The following is a 19,335-nucleotide window of genomic DNA, read 5'->3' as shown; positions in this document are numbered from 1 at the left end:
AGCTGAGGATGACCCTGAAATACAAGGGTCAAAAGTGTGACAAAGGCCTGACCCTTCCCACACAGAAGCAAGATGAATGTTCCACTGAGTAGGGCAGTTGCATGCTGGGTAGAGAAAAGAGTAAATGTACGCTCCAGTGTTGGGGTTTATGTCTGCATGCATCTGCAGGTATGCATTTGAATCAGGTACTTGATGCATTTTTTAAAGGTAAGAACTTGACTTTTTTGTTTATCTGCTACCGGGTAGAATATTTGAAGGCCATTTATCCTTTTCTACATCCACTCATTTTCCATTTTCCTTATAGAATTACCAAAAGACAAAACAAATTTAGCTTAAAAATCTTAATTGGCTTTTCTCTGCAATTCTAGTATTAGGCAACACCTCAAAAGGAGTGCTCTGATGAGCTGAGCAGAGGAGGTTGACTTTATAGTCAGAAAATGGCTGAAGAAAGCAGAAATAGAACAAAAAGTGGGTTCCCATTGCAATGTTCCTTCCTTTGTAAAGGTTAAAGCAGAGGGAATTTCCTTATCATGCCCGCTAAAGCTGGCCCATTTGCGGATTTGGCTATTACTTCTCTTTCTTCTGATTTCTTGGAAGGTCAGATAAACAGCTTAGTTTGGGGTAGTGAGTGGAACTTCAGCATGAGTAACTCCATTTTGGTTTGGTCTGTTAGGCCTGGAATAGGAGCTCAGTCCAAACCAATCACCTGTTATAATTTTTATTTAACAGAATCTATTCTTATTTTCTTTCTTGCCCATGTGAACTTTTATTTATTTTTTAATTTTTGAGACAGGGTCTTCCTCTGTCACCCAGGCTGGAGTGCAGTGGCACAATCATGGCTCACTGCAGCCTTGATCTCCTGGACCCAAGCACTTCCCCTAGCTCAGCCTCCCATGTAGCTAGGACCACAGGTGTGTGCCTCCATACCTGGCCATTTATTTTATTTTATTTTTTAAATTACTTTTTGTTTTGGTAGAGATGGGATCTTGCTATGTTGCTCAGACTCAGGTGATCCTCCTGCCTTGACCTCTCAAATGCAGGGAGAGATTATAGGCGTGAACCATCATTGCCAGCCCTGAGTGAACTTTTAAAATAAAATTTCTGTACTGGATGTACAGATGCTGTCTGCAACTTAAGAACATTGGTAGTTTGTTCCTTGCTCCTTGGAGAAAAATATAAATTCTTTTTTTATATCGATTCTTTTTTTTCCATATAGATTCTATATGAATTCCTTTTTTTATAACAAAAATTTTTTTATATAGATTCTTTTTTTCCTCTGTGCAGACAAAAAGTTAAAATTGAAAACCAATCTCTGACAACTTCTCTCCAATCCTTTTGCCTGCCTAATTTTTTTTAATTTTAATTTTTGTGGAGATGGGGTCTACCTGTGTTACCTAGGCTGGTTTGAACTCCTGGGCTCAAGCCATCCTCTTGCCTCAGCCTCCCAGGGTGTTGGAATTAGAGCCACTGAGCCCAGCCTCAGTCTCCTGTTTTGAAACTGCAGCTCTCAGGTAACAATAGAATCCATGCTATGTCTGGAGTGAATCACAGACACAGGGCTTACGAAAAGATCTCACTAGGAATAAAGACAAACATACACATAAACATACATATTCCTAGACATATAAGGGAATATGTAACATATAAATAGTGGCATCAACATGTATATAAAGCAAATTTAGAATAGAAATGTTTATTCTCACAACAGACTAGGACGGTGGGGCATTCTTTGATGGTATTTTGCCATAGCAGAGGGAAGCAAATATATATATGTATACATGAAGTTTTACATATACACACACACATATGTGTATACATATTTATGCTCACATACAGTAAAAGAGATATGATGTAGTATTGCTTCCAGGTATATGTATTTGGCTTGAGGCCCTAACCTAACCCTAACCCTAACCAAAGAGACCAGCCTGGGCAACACAGTGAGATGAGACCATGTCTCTACTTTAAAAAAAAAAAAAAAAAGTAGATGAGTATGGTGGCCTGCACCTCAAGTCCTAGTCACTTGAGAGTCTGAGGCAGGAGGATCGCTTGAGTCCAAGTGTTTGAAGCTGCAGTGAGCTAGGCTGGCACCACTGCACTCCAGCCTGGGCAACGGGGTGAGACCATGTCTCTAAAAAAACAAAAACAAATAAATAAATATATATATAAAAGAAAATGCAGCTTAAAAAATTCAGGGCACTAAACATTCCTTACAGGTTCTTTGTAAATTAACTAGAAATTTCTTTGTAAAGTGAATTAGTCACAATAACAAATTCCTCTAATTGACATGAAAATCCATTATCATTACACATGATTAGCAATGTGATCAGTTACCTAGGGAGGTAAAATATAAGGAAAATAATTATTTGAAGAATGTAAACCATTGTTAAATTAGGAATTTCTTTCATTATTCAGATCTGATTAGCATGAAATATAAATCACAAATATGATACTGATTTAACAGACAAATATATTTACTTGTATAAATATTTTCAGTATTTCTTAGCTTTCAGAAATGTTAATTCTTAATGCAAATTACATTGACATCACATTTTTCTATATTTGTTAATGTAAGTATATATTTTAAAAATTTAAAAAGTAATATGGCAACAACGTGACTTAAAACACTATCCTCAAAAAAGGATTAGGAGGTGTAAATAAAAAATAATTTAAATGAATTTTTGTAGAAAGTAATCCTGAAGATGAAAGTGCTTCATTTGGTTGTAAAGTTAAGTTGTGTCCTTTGTAGGGACATGGATGAACCTGGAAACCATCTTTCTCAGCAAACTGACACAAGAACAGAAAATCAAACACCGTATGTTCTCACTCATAGGCGGGTGTTGAACAATGAGAACACATGGACACAGGGAGGGGAGCACTACACACTGGGGTCTTTTGGGGGAAATAAGGGAGGGACAGCGGGAGTTGGGGGGTTGGGGAGAGATAGCATGGGGAGAAATGCCAGATATAGGTGAAGGGGAGGAAGGCAGCAAATCACACTGCCACGTGTGTACCTATGCAACAATCTTGCATGTTCTTCACATGTACCCCAAAACCTAAAATGCAATTAAAAAAAAAAAGTTGTGAACTATGACTTTTCTACCAACCAGTGTCAACATGGGTCACCTTGGGACGTTATCCATGAAAAAAAAAAGGGGTCCTAAAAGACGTTGAGTCCCATAAGGCCTAATCTGGTCGTGACCTAACTCAGCAGAAGGTTGTATCATACAAGTTTCTTCTTGAATGCTTAAGGAAACTGAATAAGTTGTATATAGAACTATAATGTTTTCTGATGATACCAATTTAGGAGTTTAGAGATCATCCAAGCAACTTCAGAATTTTAGGATTTCAAATTTATTGAGATCCTGTGATGTATGGAAAGATTTGAATGAATGTTTCTAAGTCAATTTTTCTATGAAATCTTTTCTTTTTTTTCTTTTTAAAAATTTTACTGGCCGGGCGCGGTGGCTCAAGCCTGTAATCCCAGCACTGTGGGAGGCCGAGGCGGGTGGATCACGAGGTCAAGAGATCGAGACCATCCTGGTCAACATGGTGAAACCCCGTCTCTACTAAAAATACAAAAAATTAGCTGGGCATGGTGGCGTGTGCCTGTAATCCCAGCTACTCAGGAGGCTGAGGCAGGAGAATTGCCTGAACCCAGGAGGCGGAGATTGTGGTGAGCCGAGATCGCGCCATTGCACTCCAGCCTGGGTAACAAGAGCGAAACTCCGTCTCAAAAAAAAAAAAAAAAAAAAAAAATCCTTTCAAAAAAAAAAAAAAAAAAAAAAAAAAAAAAAATTTTACTACTTTGCTTTTAGAGCAGATATGAAGTCTGTTACAGCTCTTGAAAAAGTATGCAGTATTGGTGTTTTAATACTGGGAATTACATTTCTTCCTAGGATCACTTTCTTTTTGTTGAGATGGAGTCTTGCTCTGTCACCCAGGTTGGTGTGCAGTGGTGCAATCTGGGCTCACTGTAACCTCTGCCTCCTGGGTTGAAGTGATTCTCCTGCCTCAGGCTCCTGAGTAGCTGGGATTACAGGTGCCTGTCGCCACGCCCGGCTAATTTTTTGTATTTTTAGTAGAGACAGGGTTTCACCATGTTGACCAGGTTGGTCTCAAACTTCTGATCTTGTGATCCGCCTGCCTTGGCCTCCCAAAGTGCTGGGATTACAGGCGTGAGCCACTGTGCCTGGCTGGATCACTTTCCTTTTATAGTGAATTCAAAACAATGAACACTGTGGAAAGTCATCCTTTTCAGATAAAGCCAATGAAGTTTTAGAAAGTTTAATTAGAAAACATTCTATATTGACTGCATTTTTGATGTTTGACTTGTGAGTTGTTTGGAAAGCATTGATATTTATATAAGTCTTAGGAAAAGTAAGACCTGAAGACCTTCCATAGAATGAGATATAGTTGCATATTTTATGATTAAACTAACAATAATGATGAGTAATCTTTATCTAAACCATGCTATTTGCCATCTTATAGATTTGAAAACAAATTCAGAGAAATTTGATAACTTACCCAAAGTCACCTAACAAGTTAAAAACTAAGATTTAATTCTGAAACTTTGATACCAATATTTTTAACCATAAAGTAATATTTTATATTTAAAAGTTTTAAGTGTTTAAAAACTTAATGGAAATTATACATTGATCTCTATCACCAGAACAGGTTTGTCATTAATAACGTATAGTTCAGTGGCAGTAATAAAAAATGGCCACTAGGGGTCAGCACTTAGCTGCTATATGTGGTATAAACATTCTCTTTACAATTAAAAAAATTCTTTTTGAGATGGGGTCTCACTATGTTGCCCAGGCTGGATTCAAAATCCTGGACCAAGCAATCTCCCTGCATCAACATCCCAAGTAGCGGGGATTACAGGCTAAAAAATTTTCAATTTTTAAAAATCGATTTTCTCTTTTTTTTCTCATGTGTTTCTAAACATTATACTGTAAGAAAATTCTACTCTTTTAATGGAATATTTTTTGCCAGATTGCATTCAGGTTTATTATCATAGTATATTGCAACTCTATTATAATCAATAGGTGAAAATAATCTTAGTAGCTGTCTTATGTTAATATGCTGTACCTTCATAAAAAATGTTTTATTTCGCTAAAGTTTCTTTTGCTTTTCTCTTAAATCAGAGCTATAATATTTTATCAAAAAGAATGAATTATACCATTTACCATGTAAGAATGTCTTAAAAGCTATGCTTACCAAACCTCACTAAGGATGAGAAATAAAATTTTAAAAAGCCATATTTATACTTTATGTATAAGGAAAAATATATAACATATTTAGTTGCATGCTCCATTTTTGAATTCATATAGCAAATTACCGGTTTTAAAAAGATGTATAGAGCACTGTATTACAGGCAGTATTTCCAACACAATTATGTAGCTGTGTGATTGGCGTTTTTTGTTGCTTCTACAAGATCAGGTGTTTCTTGAAGGCAGATGCCATATCTTACTCAGTTTTTAATCCCAGCCCCGACCACGTACCTCTCCCAGAGTAAGTACTTGGTAAATGTCTGTTGAGAGTCACAAAAGTGGTGAATTCACAGGGAGCATGAGTCCTAATTTTATTAGTTTGGAGCTTTGGCCCTTGGGCAAATTATTAAACTTAGAATCCTAATTTTTACATCTATAAAAGGGGCATAATAAAAACAATCTTATAGGGTTTCCAAGGAATCAAATTGAATAATATATATAAAATTTCTGTCACATCAGAAATAATAATGGGTGTAGCTATTATCATTCTTAGTGATGATCACTAATGATGACTATTACTAGCTGTAATGGCAGCTATAATAGAGGTAGAATATGCGGAGCTGTATAACTAGACGCTATCAGCAGCTCTGAGCAGTACTGAGTTTGGGCGTGTTTCTTCACTTTGCTGCTGTGCCAGAATGGGTGCATGAGTGAGATTATGCATTTTGGACTGTGAGGTTAGAATACGGGCATCTTGAAGCAGCATTTTCTTTTATTTTGTGACTAGAAACCCAAACCAGAGCTGGCAAGTCAGTGCAGGTCAGATCTACAATGTGGAGTTCCCAGGCTTAGTGTGCTAGACAATGCTGCTGGGCTTCCTGAGGTATAAACAAGCCATGTACCAAGTTGTTCCTTCTTCCCTCTTATAGCCAAGGATGTGTGTGTGTGGAGAAAGAGAGAGAGAAATTGATTCAGTGTCCATCAGTGAACATCTGCATCCTTGTCACGGTCTCCCCTGGTGTTTAAGAGCATCATCTGCACTGTTAGTTTCTGTTTTGGAATGGTCTTTTATCCATATGCATTTTCTTATGTCTTTGATCTGTATGCATCTTATTTCTTCCTCAGCTAGATTTCTTCCTTAACATGTCTTACCCATATGTCAGTATAATCTTTAGGTAGTTGCCTTTACAAATGCTACCTGTCAATCCCATGAGAAATAGTTAAAATGGTAGAGTAAGCAAAATTCTGACCTGGAGTTCTACTTCAGCAATACTTCACCTTTATGTTTTGGCTGCTCTTCTTTTACATCCAGGCTATGAGATCAGAGTTCTGGACTTCGCTTCCCCCAGTGAATGCTAACTGTGCCTGTGCAAAAAGTATTAAGTGTCCTGACAAACCCCCTTCTTGTACTTGCCCGTTCACTAGCATTTATATGCATGAGGCACTGAACTAGTTACTATGGGCATAAAAGACTGAGTAAGCTACTCAAGATCTGTTGGGAGTTTAGTTTCTCTGTAGGAGAGAAAAAATACACAGAAAAATAATGTCAATGCAGAGCAATGTTAAATTTGCAGTCTAAGAGCTTGTTACTCAACGTGTTGCCTGCGAACCAGCATTGCCTGGGAGTTGAAAATGCAGAATCTCAGGGCTGCAGAACTACTGAACCAAAATCTGCATTTGCCAAGACCCTATATGACTTGTTTGTGCATTTAAGCATGAAAAACACTGGCAGAAGGGTTTAGAGAGCTGAGATATCTCTTCTAGCTGTGGACAAAGGATTTCATGGAGGAGAGAACCTTGAAGGAGAGAGGGGATTTTGACTCCTTGCTGGTGGCTAGGAGGAGGTTATCCTGGGCAAAGGCAGAAAGCAGTGAAGACAGCATTTTGAGTGGTCAGATTTTTGAGGGCACAGTGTTAGTCTAGAGTGGGACAGCCACTGGGGAACCAAGAGTGCTTTAGGTTAGACTGCCACTAGCGTTTAGGGTTTTAAAGATAAACATTGGTTATACAAGGAAAATAAATGTGTGTGTGTGTGTGTGTGTGTGTATATATACACACACATACACACAGACATTAAAAATATATACATATATACTTTAAATTTATTGAAAAAAATGTTTTTAAGAGACAGGGTCTCATTCTATTGCCCAGGCTAGAGTGAAGTGGCATCATTATAGCTCCGTGCAGCCTCAAATTCTTGGGCTCAAGTGATTCTCTTGCCTCAGCTTCCTGAGTATGTGGAACTGCAGATGTGGACTGTCATGCCTGGTTAATTTTATTTATTTTTTTATTAAATATACTTTTTTCAGAGACAAGATATTGCTGTGTTGCTCAGGCTGGTCTCAAACTTCTGGCCTCATGTGATCTTCCTGCCTCAGTCTCCCTAGTAGCTGAGATTGCGGTCATGAGCCACCATGCCCAGATGGAATATTTTTATATATAGGAATGACAGCTAATCTCAGAGGTGGAAAGGAGCTTCATGGTCCTTTTGTCTCGGTACCCAGTGGGATCAGAGCTGTACTTTAGGAAGGGGAGTCCAATTTGCCTACGTGGGATGGTTTGATGACTGGACTTGGAGATTAGGAGATAATATGGCAGCGGTGGGAATGAAATGGAAAGAATTGGATTAGAGAGAATAAAGGGAGAGTAAAGGTAGAATAAAGGGAGGCAGTGTTTGCTGCACAGGCTGAAGACCTGGGAGAAGAGAAAAATAATGGTGGAAACAAGAGAAAGAGTGGGTGTTTCTCTAGACGGGAAGGTGATATTTGGTTTCTGGACATGCTGTTTGAGATGCTAGTGGAGCACCTAGGAAGAATTGCCCACCAGTTACTCAGAAATGAGTGTGTGGAACTCATGACAGAAGTTGGGGATGGAAGCAAAGATTTGGGACTTCTCTGCACCATGGTCATGCTTAACCTGGGTTTGTGGATAAGATCTTCAAGGAAAGACAGCCTGGTCTTCAAAGAAAGAGAGACACAAACAGAACCTCCAGACTTATGTGAAATACTGATAGAATACTGTAGGACACCGTTTCCCTGAGCACTTGGCTTCTTATCTGATGGTGTGAAAATGCGCTCCAAGGCAGATTGCTTCTTTTCTTAGCTATAGTACTATGACTGTCTGTTGAAAGAAATGGAACATTCCTTATAGACATTAAGGCATTCCTTAATGGCTTAGGAAATATTTTTTAAATATAGCTAATACCTGTGAGCACACAGAGTAAATATTGCAAGTTAGGTATTTACCACATCAAACACAGCACTAAAATTTTTTTTCTAATTTGAATTTATGTAGTAGGTTTTGCTGTTTTCTTCCATTGGCTTCACAGAGGTTTCTCCCAGTATTTTATTATGGTAATTTTCAGACAGACAGACAGTTGAAAGACTTTTTAGTGAATACCTCTATATATACCTGTCACCTAGACTCTACTGTTAATATTTTACTATAATTGCTTTATCACTTACCTCCCCATTTAGTCATTCTATATAAAGATTTTTATGAAAATATTATTTTCAGTATAATATAAAGGATATGTACTGCTTTTTCAGTAAATATTAGAACAAAACTATTTCTCTAAGTTATGAATTATTCATGAACATTATTTAAAATGATGTAAACATATTTCACCTAATATATTTCATCATACCAGAGGTAACTTAATGATCCTACATTTTAGAATTTTTTTTTTTGGATTCTGTTAGGTACAACTTATGCTAAATTCTTTTCTGTTTTAAAAATTTTATTTTGAAGTCTAGATTTCCAGAAGTAAAAGTGGGAGGTAGGTCAAAGGATATGAACACTTTGATGACTTTTGATACTTGTTGCCAAACTTTTTTCAAAAGCCAAATTTATGAAGTCAAGCCAGTGTATCTGCGTGTTTGCTTCAGCACGTCCTGGCCATCCTTGACATATCATTAAAAAAAAGTTTAAATACACTTGGGAGCTTTGGAAGCGTCTGAGTAACTTGGCAGGACCTGTGGGCTGGAGCAGAGGTTCCAGCTGCAGCTGAGGAACTCTCTCCTTTGTGAAGCGTTTCCTTCCAGATTGATGGTAAATGAAGAAGGCTTTGGGTAATGGCTGAGATCTGGTGCAAGATGGAGAGAGGGTGATGATAATATCAAGAAGAGATTCAATTTCTCTTCTTTCTTCACTGCCATTCTTTTACATATATAAACAATCTTAAATGTACAGAAAAGATACAAATACAGTACAAAGACTTTTCTTGAACTAATTTGAGAGTAAGTTACTTTAATAATGTCCCATTGACCCCAAATACTTTGATGTGTATTTCCTAAAAACAAAGATATTCTCCTATTGAACCATAACATAACCATTCGAACTGTGAAACTAACATTGATACATTACTGCCATTTAATATTCATATTCTATTTATGTTTCACTGATTCCTTAATATCTGTTATAGCAAAAGAGTGTGTTCAAAATCACATGTTGCATTTACTTATCACATTGTGTCAATTTGGAATAGTTATTTGTCCTTTACTTGGTTTTCATGGCCTTGATACTTTTGGAGGGTACAAGCCAGTTATTTTGTAGAATGTTCCTCAACATTGGTTTGCTTAATCTTTTGTTTAAAATTACACTCAGGTCACACCTCTTTGGTGTAACCTCACAAATGTGATTCTGTATTCTTTTCATTACATCTTATAGGGAAGCACGGGTTTTTGATTTTTTTCCTTAGGAATGTTCACTTCGATCACTTCAGGTGGTGCTTGTTAGGCTTCTGCACTGTAAAATTATTCTCTTTCATTGATAGGTATTGGTGGGGAGATATTTTGAAACTATGTAAACATACTGTTCCTTATGAATCAATTAGCTTCTTTATTTTTTCTTTATCTCTTCAGTCAATTGTGTGTTTTATTATGGATTCATGGATTCCTGTATTCACTGAAGTTATAATCTATTACCATCATTACTTATTTTGATGCTTAAATTATCCCTGATTTGGTCAGTGTGAATTCTTGCACGCTGACATCTATGTCCTTTTCACATTTCCATCGTTTTTTGACACTTTCTTCCTTTGTGATACAAGATATTCTTGGTTCATAGTGCACTTTGCCTGATCCAGCCCTGGCATCTACCAGTTTTCTGAGGAAGTCTTAGTCTTTTTAATGGAGAATGATATTTAAGAACAAAGATTTGGGTGCTTTGTGTACTCATTGTTGCTAGGGTGTCATGCTGCTAGAACTGAGGAATGTGTATGCATATGTATGTGTGCATTTATGTCTATATTTTTATAACATCTCAGTTGGAGATACATATATTTCCACTGGCATCTACAATTCCAATTCTATAGCGTTCATTCTTATTTTCTCCCTTTCCCTATTTATTCTTCTTGGGCAGTGACAAACCTGATTCCTATTACTATGTATGCATGTATATATGTGATCCATCTCCATGTGTGTAACCAATCCCTCATCACTTTGGCTGCTCTCCTCCCTCCCCATCCCCATGCCCTCCTCACCACATCCGTACTCTCCCACCCCGTGCCAGGCTGCCTGGCCATATGGAAGCCCTCCTTACCTTACTAGAGGTTTGATCCCTCTGCCAGTTCACCCCACCCCCACCCCACTTCTGCTCCATCCTGGTGCCCTTCTGCTGGCCACCTCCCTCCCTTTCTTCCTAGCCCACCTTGTGTTAGGACTGAATTGACAGGAAGAGGCATAGCTTTTATCTCTCCAGACCTTGTGGCTCATTCAGAGAATAATACAAACTTGGATTAGTTCATCCTTAACCAGGAAGGAAAGGAGAGGCTGGAGCTTTTCCCTGGGGCTTTGGCGTTTCCCTTTTAAATGGAGGTTTTTCACCTAAGTCCCACATCACATATACAGGATCTCTTTCTGGTTGTTAGTGCTTCTAAGATGCTGGGTGGAAATCCACTGAGCCTCCTGGGCTTCCAGGTAGCTGGGGCAAGTCCTACGTACTCCTGAAGATGCTGGTTCCAAGACAAAGAATATGGGGTGTAGGCATGGTAGAGAAACTGAACAAGACCACCACCTTCACATTCTATCCCAGACTGGGGAGGAGCTCAGAAAAGGTACCTTGGTTCCATAGGTGGACAGATGTCTTCCTCTGCTTCTCCCCAGCTTGATTGCTCCAGCGCAAGCTGTTATCCTTTGTCATTTTGTCTTTGGGTAGAGAGGACTGGACTCCATCTCAGCTGGGAGTCGGGGACTGTGGAGGAGGTAGGGAGAGTAGTGCCTATTAGGAGGTTGGGGAAGGGGTGTTCTTTAAGTTTCCTGCTAGGGTTAGTTGCAGCCACAGGGTTTCTTTCAGGGGATCTTGTTCTACCCATGGGAATGCCAGAGGTTCCCAACTGAAGGGCTCCAAGGTTGGGTGGAGGGCAAGGGTGGCAGCTGCAAACCTAGGTGCAATGGACAGGTTGTTGAAAAGGATGAGGGTATCTTACTGTCTTAATATGCACGAGAAATATACTTATGCGTGCTACTTTTAGCAAGTAATTTTCCTGGTGCCATTTTTCTCAGTCTTCTGATGCTATTTCGCTTATCATTAATTTTTTAATATTGTTTTTGACAGCCACCACAATGTTTGAAGCTGGACAGGACAAAGTTAATCCAGATGAATTTGCTGTGGCACTTGATGAAACTCTTGGAGACTTTGCGTTCCCAGACGAATTTGTCTTTGATGTTTGGGGAGTCATTGGTGATGCCAAACGAAGAGGGTTATGATGTGGACGCTCATCTCTGAAGAAACAAACCATTGTTCTTTTTTTTTTTCTGTTTTTAAAAGTTCCATAAGACCTGTTTTTGGACACCTTTATACAAACTCTTGTTTAGTTTCATGTGTATGGAATATATTCTTTGAAATATAGTTTTGGCAATTTTGATTTCTGGGCACTTTTTAATGTTGCTTATGTAGTATGCTTAAGAGAAATGACCTAAATAAGGATCAATTGTAATATTCATTCAAAAGGTTTTTAAAAGTAAGTTTTAAGGAGTATTTCTAAGTAAATGATTTTCTTCTCCATCAATGACCATGCTTTGTTTTTCTTATATAAATAGTCGATTTTAATAGCTTGGTAGTTTTTTTTTTTTTTTTTTTTTTTTTTTTTTTACAAAATTTTAATGTAAACTAGGATTGGAGTATGGTTTACTTCATAGCATCTTCATTTTATTATCCTGCTTTGAACAGGATGTGTTCGGGAAATGCACCGTGAATTCTGCCCCTTACTGGTCTAGAAGCTTTTTTTTTTTGATCCTGTGAGTAAGGGAAGGAAGATTCCTGTGGTACGCTGATTTCTACAGCCCACTTTCTCTCTTTGTAAAACAAGGATTTACTGATTTTCTTGTATGCTTCTTTATACATGCTCTTAAAACTTGTGGTTGAAATCTGCGCTGTATGTCTCTGCATGTGTAAAAGAAGGCTAAAAAAGAGGTGGGGAAGGTAGAACTACTTGCATTTGATTTTTTTTTTCAGTACTTAAAACATTATTTCTTTTTTTCACTCCTAACTACTTTTATGTTAAAGCACTCTAGGGAAGGTTTTACATTCTTTGTAGAGTTTTTTTGAAATATATTTACTCAAAATAACTATGTTTGAGAACTTTTTTTTTTTTTTTTTTGGTTAAACAGCAGCCCCTTTTAGTTTCCTAAACTTTAGAAGAGATGCTATCAGAAATAGATTTCCTTCCAGTGGAAATAAAGGAGGAAGGGAGAATTGAGAAATCTATTAGTCTGTTATTTTAGAGTTTTAACACACTCCTCTAAACCTTACATTATAGAGAAAATTGAGGGCAAATGATTGTCTTACCACTCTTATTGGACATTTTATAGGTGTAGGAGAAATGGAAATGAATGCTTTCAACAAAGATCACTTAATACAGCAGAGCATGGTGTGACCAAGCATCTTTATAAAGTGTTAGATGGCAACTGCTGTGTGCTGCCACGGTAATTAGAAATGATAACCTGTTAGTGATGTGTTCTAGGAAATCAGAAGTAGTTCTCTTTTCATGCTGGGTTATTGCTTAGATAACTCTTGCTTTTTGGTAAAACTTTAGTTTTACTGCCATCCACTCCTTTTTCAAATGAGTTTAATGCCATAAAGCTGAAGCTGATATTCTTTGATTAATTTGAAATCTGCACAGAAGCCGTTTTAGTCATTAATGTGTAACAAAAGTAGCTTATAGAATATGGATTGTCTTATGGCTCTTGCTCATCATTTGAAAATAAAATTCAGCTCAAGTTGTAATTTGTTGGTGTTTGTTTAGTGGGTTCATTTTGGAGGTTCTGAAATACCTATTAATTCTTAATAATACCTCTCTTGGAAAGACACAAAAAAAGACCTGCTATTTTTAGGGATAAGATGACTTATCCCATAGAAACATTCCACTTTAAATGACAACAACAAAATAAATTTCTCAGCACCAGATATTAGATTTGAAAAAAGTCATTGTTCATTGTTGATGGATGTCAGTTTCTCCTTCCTTTTTGGGCATGCATGAAGATACACTTGATGCTGATTCCCTGTGATTTATGGAATACTATTTTCATAATGAGCTTTCTAGAATTTGTGTGTAAGGTTGCGATAGCCATGTGCAGCTGTAACTATACTTGCCTGTTAGCATTCAGTGGACCATTATCATGACTATCATCACATTACCTGGGCTTCAACTGGGCCCAAGTATTCTATATACTACCTGCAATAGGTTTTTCCTGAAAATATCCTTATCTTTCACCTCTTTAGCTAAACTAATAACAAGGTCAATTTCTTTATGTCATTTTGTTCCCATATCTGAAAATGCATCTATTTGTGAGCGTTCTGCCTTTTTGTAACTCTCAGTGCACAAAAAGGGTCTGTTTTTAGTGCAGTCACATATAAGTGTGGGATACTCTTCTGCTGCTTTAATGAGACAAATCACTTTTTAAAAAACATTCCATTTTATTGGCATCACTAGATGTTTTCAGGACCCTGTCCTTTTCTCTTGTTCTGTAGACTCTTTTACAATGGAGGATGATTATTTCATTTATTCTTCATTTCCTTTCATTGAAAACAACATCTTTCTTTTTGGAATGGCCACTAAGAGCACACAACGTGTTTTCTTTGGTTGTGGCAGAAAACGCAAGCGATAGTTTTATGTTGGGCTCATGAGGCCTTCAACATAGCTGAGTCCTAATCAGATGTATATACTCTGATAATTACAAATAGGCACATGCTGGGTTTCTGTGATGTTTCAAAAATATAATTATATAATTAAGATGTAAACTCTTTAAGAATTCAATTATAAAAGCAATAATCAGTTAACCTCTATTTGGAGCTGCTATATCCATATTTGACTGAAAACTAAAGAGAAAAATTTTCAAATGATGTATAATTTGCAGTATTTTCCCTTGTAACTTTAGGAAAAAGAAAACACACTTTATTTAGTCCCATGTTATTTATTTATTTATTGACACGGTCTCACTCTGTTGCTCAGGCTGGAGTGTAGGTGTTTGATCATGGCTCACTGCAGCCTTGACCTCCCCAGGCTCAGGTGATCCTCCCATCTGAGCCTCTCAAGTAGCTGAGACTATAGACATGTGCCACTATGACCAGCTAAGTTTTGTACTTTTGTAGAGGGGGGGTTTTGCCACGTTGTCCAGGCTGGTTTCAAACTCCTGGGCTCAAGCAGTCTTCCCGCCTTGGCCCCCCAAAGGGATTACAGGCATGAATAAATAACATGGGACTGGCGTACAGCCAGTCGCATGTTATTTATTGCTAGAACTTCATCACTTCTAGAGACTCCGTGGTCTCCTTCAATTATCATTGCCTGTCTAGCATAGTAGCAAAATGAATTTCATCAGCAAAATGGAGTTTTCAACATAATGGTTCTTCTACAAAGAGTACAGTTATCAACCAAAAATGTAAAAGATTGATTATATCATGGCCCTTTTGCTCCCTGATACATCTAAATACATATGGATACCAGTAGCATTGCCATTACTTTAGTGGAAATACTAGGTTAGGACAGTTAAGTGTTTTACCCAAGCTATTAATGAATAAAGATATAGGAGATGCTATTTAACTCACAGTCCCAAGTATTACTGCCCTGTATAAAATGCACATTTATTATTTTCTTGACACAGTTTGAAGGAGATAAAGTAACTACAAGTTCTTACAAATGTCATGATGATAAAATGTTTCTAAAATTGTGAAGCGTACAAAACGGCACAGCCTGTTCCTACCCTATTACCTGAAAAACCTAGTTCTGTGAAATGGCTCATGGTTATTATCTGCTAGGAGTGTGAAAATTGAATGTGGCATCTTTGTTTCAGTTGGAGACAGCTTCATAAGACCTAAGTATAGCTATAGATACTTTTGAAGCAGTAACAAAAATGAGAAATTTGAAAAAAAATTTTAAAGGTCATTTTGAGTAAATATTTAATGTTTTGAATGGTTTGTGCCATGCAATAGTATCAACTATATGTGGATAAAACATTCTATTTTTGTGGGAAAAAATTTTCCTTTTTTAAATTAAAACCATTACTTTAAAAACTTTTTTGAGATTGAAGTTTGAGGGTCTCTTAATACACGAAATTGTAAATTATATTTTAGTTACCATTCTAAAATGTATCGTTTGCTATATTTATATTGACAGATGTACAGATTTAGTCATATGCTGATCAAAAAGTGAATTATTTGTAAAGTTATATAAATATATATACATATATAAATATATGTATAAATATATATGTATATATACATATATACGATATGTACATGTGTATATATATGTATATACATATATTATGTATATACCTATATATGTATATATATTATATGTATATATACATATGTATTTGTATATATATATGTATATATACATATATATTACATATAATATATATGTATATATTATATATATAATGTATATATATTATATATGTTATATATAATATATGTATATATACATATAATATATTATATATAATATATGTATATATACATATATATAATATATATTATGTATATGTATATATGTATGTATACATATATACGTATTATATATATACACATATACATATACATATGTATATGTATATATACATATATAAATATGTGTATATACCTATATATGTATGTATACATATATGTATATGTACACATATATGTATATATAAATATATATTATATATATTATATGTATACATATATACATAATATATGTATATATACATATTATGTATACATATAAGCATATATATATACACACACACATATATATAAATATTTATATATATGTATATATATTTTGAGACAGAGTTTCAGTCTTGTTGCCCAGGCATGTGATGGTGCATTCTTGGCTCACTGCAACCTCTGCCTCCTGGGTTTGAACGATTTTCCTGCCTCAGCCTCCCAAGTAGCTGGGATTACAGGTTCATGCTACCATGCCCAGCTAATTAATTATATTAATTATATTTAAAATATGACTCCTTAAAATAAAAACTTTTTCATGAAAAAACTGATTAATATTTTCATTATAGAGTTATGGTTTTAATAATTTTAGATTTTCATATTATTTAAATGATAAGGATAACACATGTGAACATTCAGGCTTTACATTTTTAACATATCTTTGGTATATTTTTTCTTAACATATTTTATACAAGGTATAACCCCTAAGTTCCATTTAAAATCCCCAAATCATTTGCCTTGATTCAGTAAAAATGCATAGATAAGCACTACCATAATACTCTTAAGATAAAATAGTCATAAGCTGTTTGTATTATAAGATGGAGGTTTACCCAGGGCGACTTTATCTTTTGTTCCTTCATTCAACAAATATTGTGGCATTAGTTTCCAAACAATAGTGCAAGTCAGTAAGTAGAAGAAATGTCAGCCTATAGTTGTTAGATAGTATGCCTTTGGGATTTATTATCTTCATTGATACAGTTTGAAAGCCCTATTAGAGCTGTTGGAAATCCTTGCAAATACCATGCTAATTCCATATGTTAAGAGGGGGCCTACCAATCTGCATTTTACACATCCTCCAGGTGATCCTAATGGAGGTGAATCCTGGACCTTTACTTTGAGGTCTCTGAAGGCCCTGACCTAGCACTAGGGTCAGAAGACAGACAGGACTGCAAGAACTTATGATCTATCAAGGTAAGCAGACACATGAAGGGATTTCTAATACAATCGGGTAAGTGCTAACATGGACTATAAGGTAGTATGGCAAAAAGTTGCCTATGACAGCAGGGTATCCTTAATTTTACAAAGTAGCCAATTTTCTAAATATAACTTGGTATGCTGGAGTAATTGGTTACCTTAGTGAAATAGAATTCTTGGTTGACACACTATGGATTAACCCATATCATGGTTTTGCCTCAGTTTACATGCAGTGTTTGATGCTTACCAATGATACAAATAAATAGTAGCTATTTACTTACCTTTGTTAGGTATTTTATCCTCTAGTTTTGCAGACGAGGATCTTCTGAAACAATGGTTTTCAAAGAATATTTTAGCTTTTCGTAGAATGGAATTGGTATGCATGATAACAAGACCAGCCTCTCTTAAAGACGGTGAGTACTGTGGTTTTGATTATGGAAAAGCTAAGCTTATAAAAATGCTACTTTAATTCTCCTTGTCTAGATTTTCTCCTAGTGAGCATCTCTTCATGTATGGGGTAGAGTACTGAACACGATTTATGCTTTATCTTATATGTCTTCTGAAAAATAATGTTTATGATTTATAAGAAGTAGAAGTATAGATTCAATGAATTAATCTAGCCTTGGAAAGGGGTTTCCCTAAAAATTAGAATTTCTACCCCCTTGTGGTTCGGTTGTTATATACATGATTTGATTAGTTTTAGTTTTAATTCTTAACAACTATTCAGTGAAAAGTAAATGGAGATATAAAAATGAAATAAACCAAATACTTTCTTTCCCATAAAACAAAACATGACCTTTTCTGCAGTAGCACTGGAGAAAAATACAGAAATGAAATCCTGCAGATTTAGGGAATGGTGGAAGAATGCTGTGATATTTTAGTTTTGAGAGACGGTCCATGGGCACATCGTAGCCATCTTCCGGCAACATCCCTCCTCTCTTACCCTTTTCTTTGCTGGCTCTCTTCTTCTTTATTCAACCTCCCTCCCTGGAGGCTCCCTAGGCTTCTGACCGGGATTCCTTTCCCCCACCCCACCCTCTTTTCTTAGGTGACTCATTTATTCCCATGGTTTTTAACATCTTTATGTTTATGACACCAAAGTACATATCCACAGTTCAGACCTCTCCTCTGAGCTCTGAACTCAGTTCTACTTCTTCCTTGACATCTCCACTTGGTGTCTTGAAGCTTTAGCACGTCCAGGATGAAACTTTAGATTTTTCTTAAAAGTTTTGTTTCCTTCTGTTTTCTCTGACAGGAAATGGCATCACAGTCCCCCTCACTGCTCCTTCACCTGCTGCACCAAATTCACCAGCAAGTTCTTCTCATTGTGTCTCCAGACTACCTCCCCAGTGTGGCCGCCCTTCTCGGTTTCACCGTCACGTCTTGACCCCACCCATCACATCTCTGGGCTGCTGCTCCTTCAGCTCCTGCCCTCCTCCATTTTGGACTGCGAAAATGCCGGACTTGAGGGTGCAGCTCTTTTTTTTCCCCTAAGTGAGTATGTAAATGTCTCATTTCTTTCTTCTCTTGAAAGGTTTGATATTAAGCCCTTCTGTCTCTGAGGGAAGGGACACTTGTTTTTGGATGATTTGTCTTCTGCTACTGTAGGGCACACAGAGTCTACTGTGAGAAAGCTGGGAGGACGGAGGAGGCAAAGGAAGAACTTTCACAGGTGTAGACTAGTGCTATAAAGAGTGTGTGTGTGTGTGTGTGTGTGTGGACAGAGTGATGTCTTTAGACATTCAAATAGAGGAAATTTTTTTTTTTTTTTCTCATAGGCATATTGTGGCCACATGGAGTGTTTAGACTGACAGGAACAAAAGTCTTTAAAGGATTCTTGATCTCTCAGCATGGCACAGAACAGAAGCAGTAAGACCCATGGTGACCACAGGGAGAGGTGGCATTTGAGGACTGTTAGGGGTCTCCAGAGAAAAAGAAACAGTGGGATGGAGATATACATACATCTCCAAACAGAAACAATAGGATGGAGATACACACA

General features: G+C 36.7%; 1 protein-coding gene across 2 annotated transcripts in view; it reads left to right on the top strand.

Annotated features, from left to right (window-relative positions):
* The window catches only part of GIPC2 (GIPC PDZ domain containing family member 2), an 87,122-nt gene extending 73,683 nt beyond the window's left edge, over window positions 1-13,439 (top strand). For both annotated transcript variants that reach the window (XM_037739486.1, XM_017531114.2), the window contains exon 6: window positions 11,769-13,439. In XM_037739486.1, coding sequence (XP_037595414.1) covers window positions 11,769-11,920 — 152 coding nt within the window. In that variant the 3' untranslated portion in view covers window positions 11,921-13,439. The remainder of the gene's footprint in view (window positions 1-11,768) is intronic.
* Window positions 13,440-19,335: the final 5,896 nt, after the last annotated feature.

Source organism: Cebus imitator, unplaced genomic scaffold (assembly GCF_001604975.1).
Source record: "Cebus imitator isolate Cc_AM_T3 unplaced genomic scaffold, Cebus_imitator-1.0 Scaffold3, whole genome shotgun sequence".
NCBI classification, from domain to species: Eukaryota; Metazoa; Chordata; class Mammalia; order Primates; family Cebidae; genus Cebus; species Cebus imitator.
The sequence above is the reverse complement of the archived record's forward strand: the minus strand, read 5'-3'. Positions and strand labels throughout refer to the sequence as shown.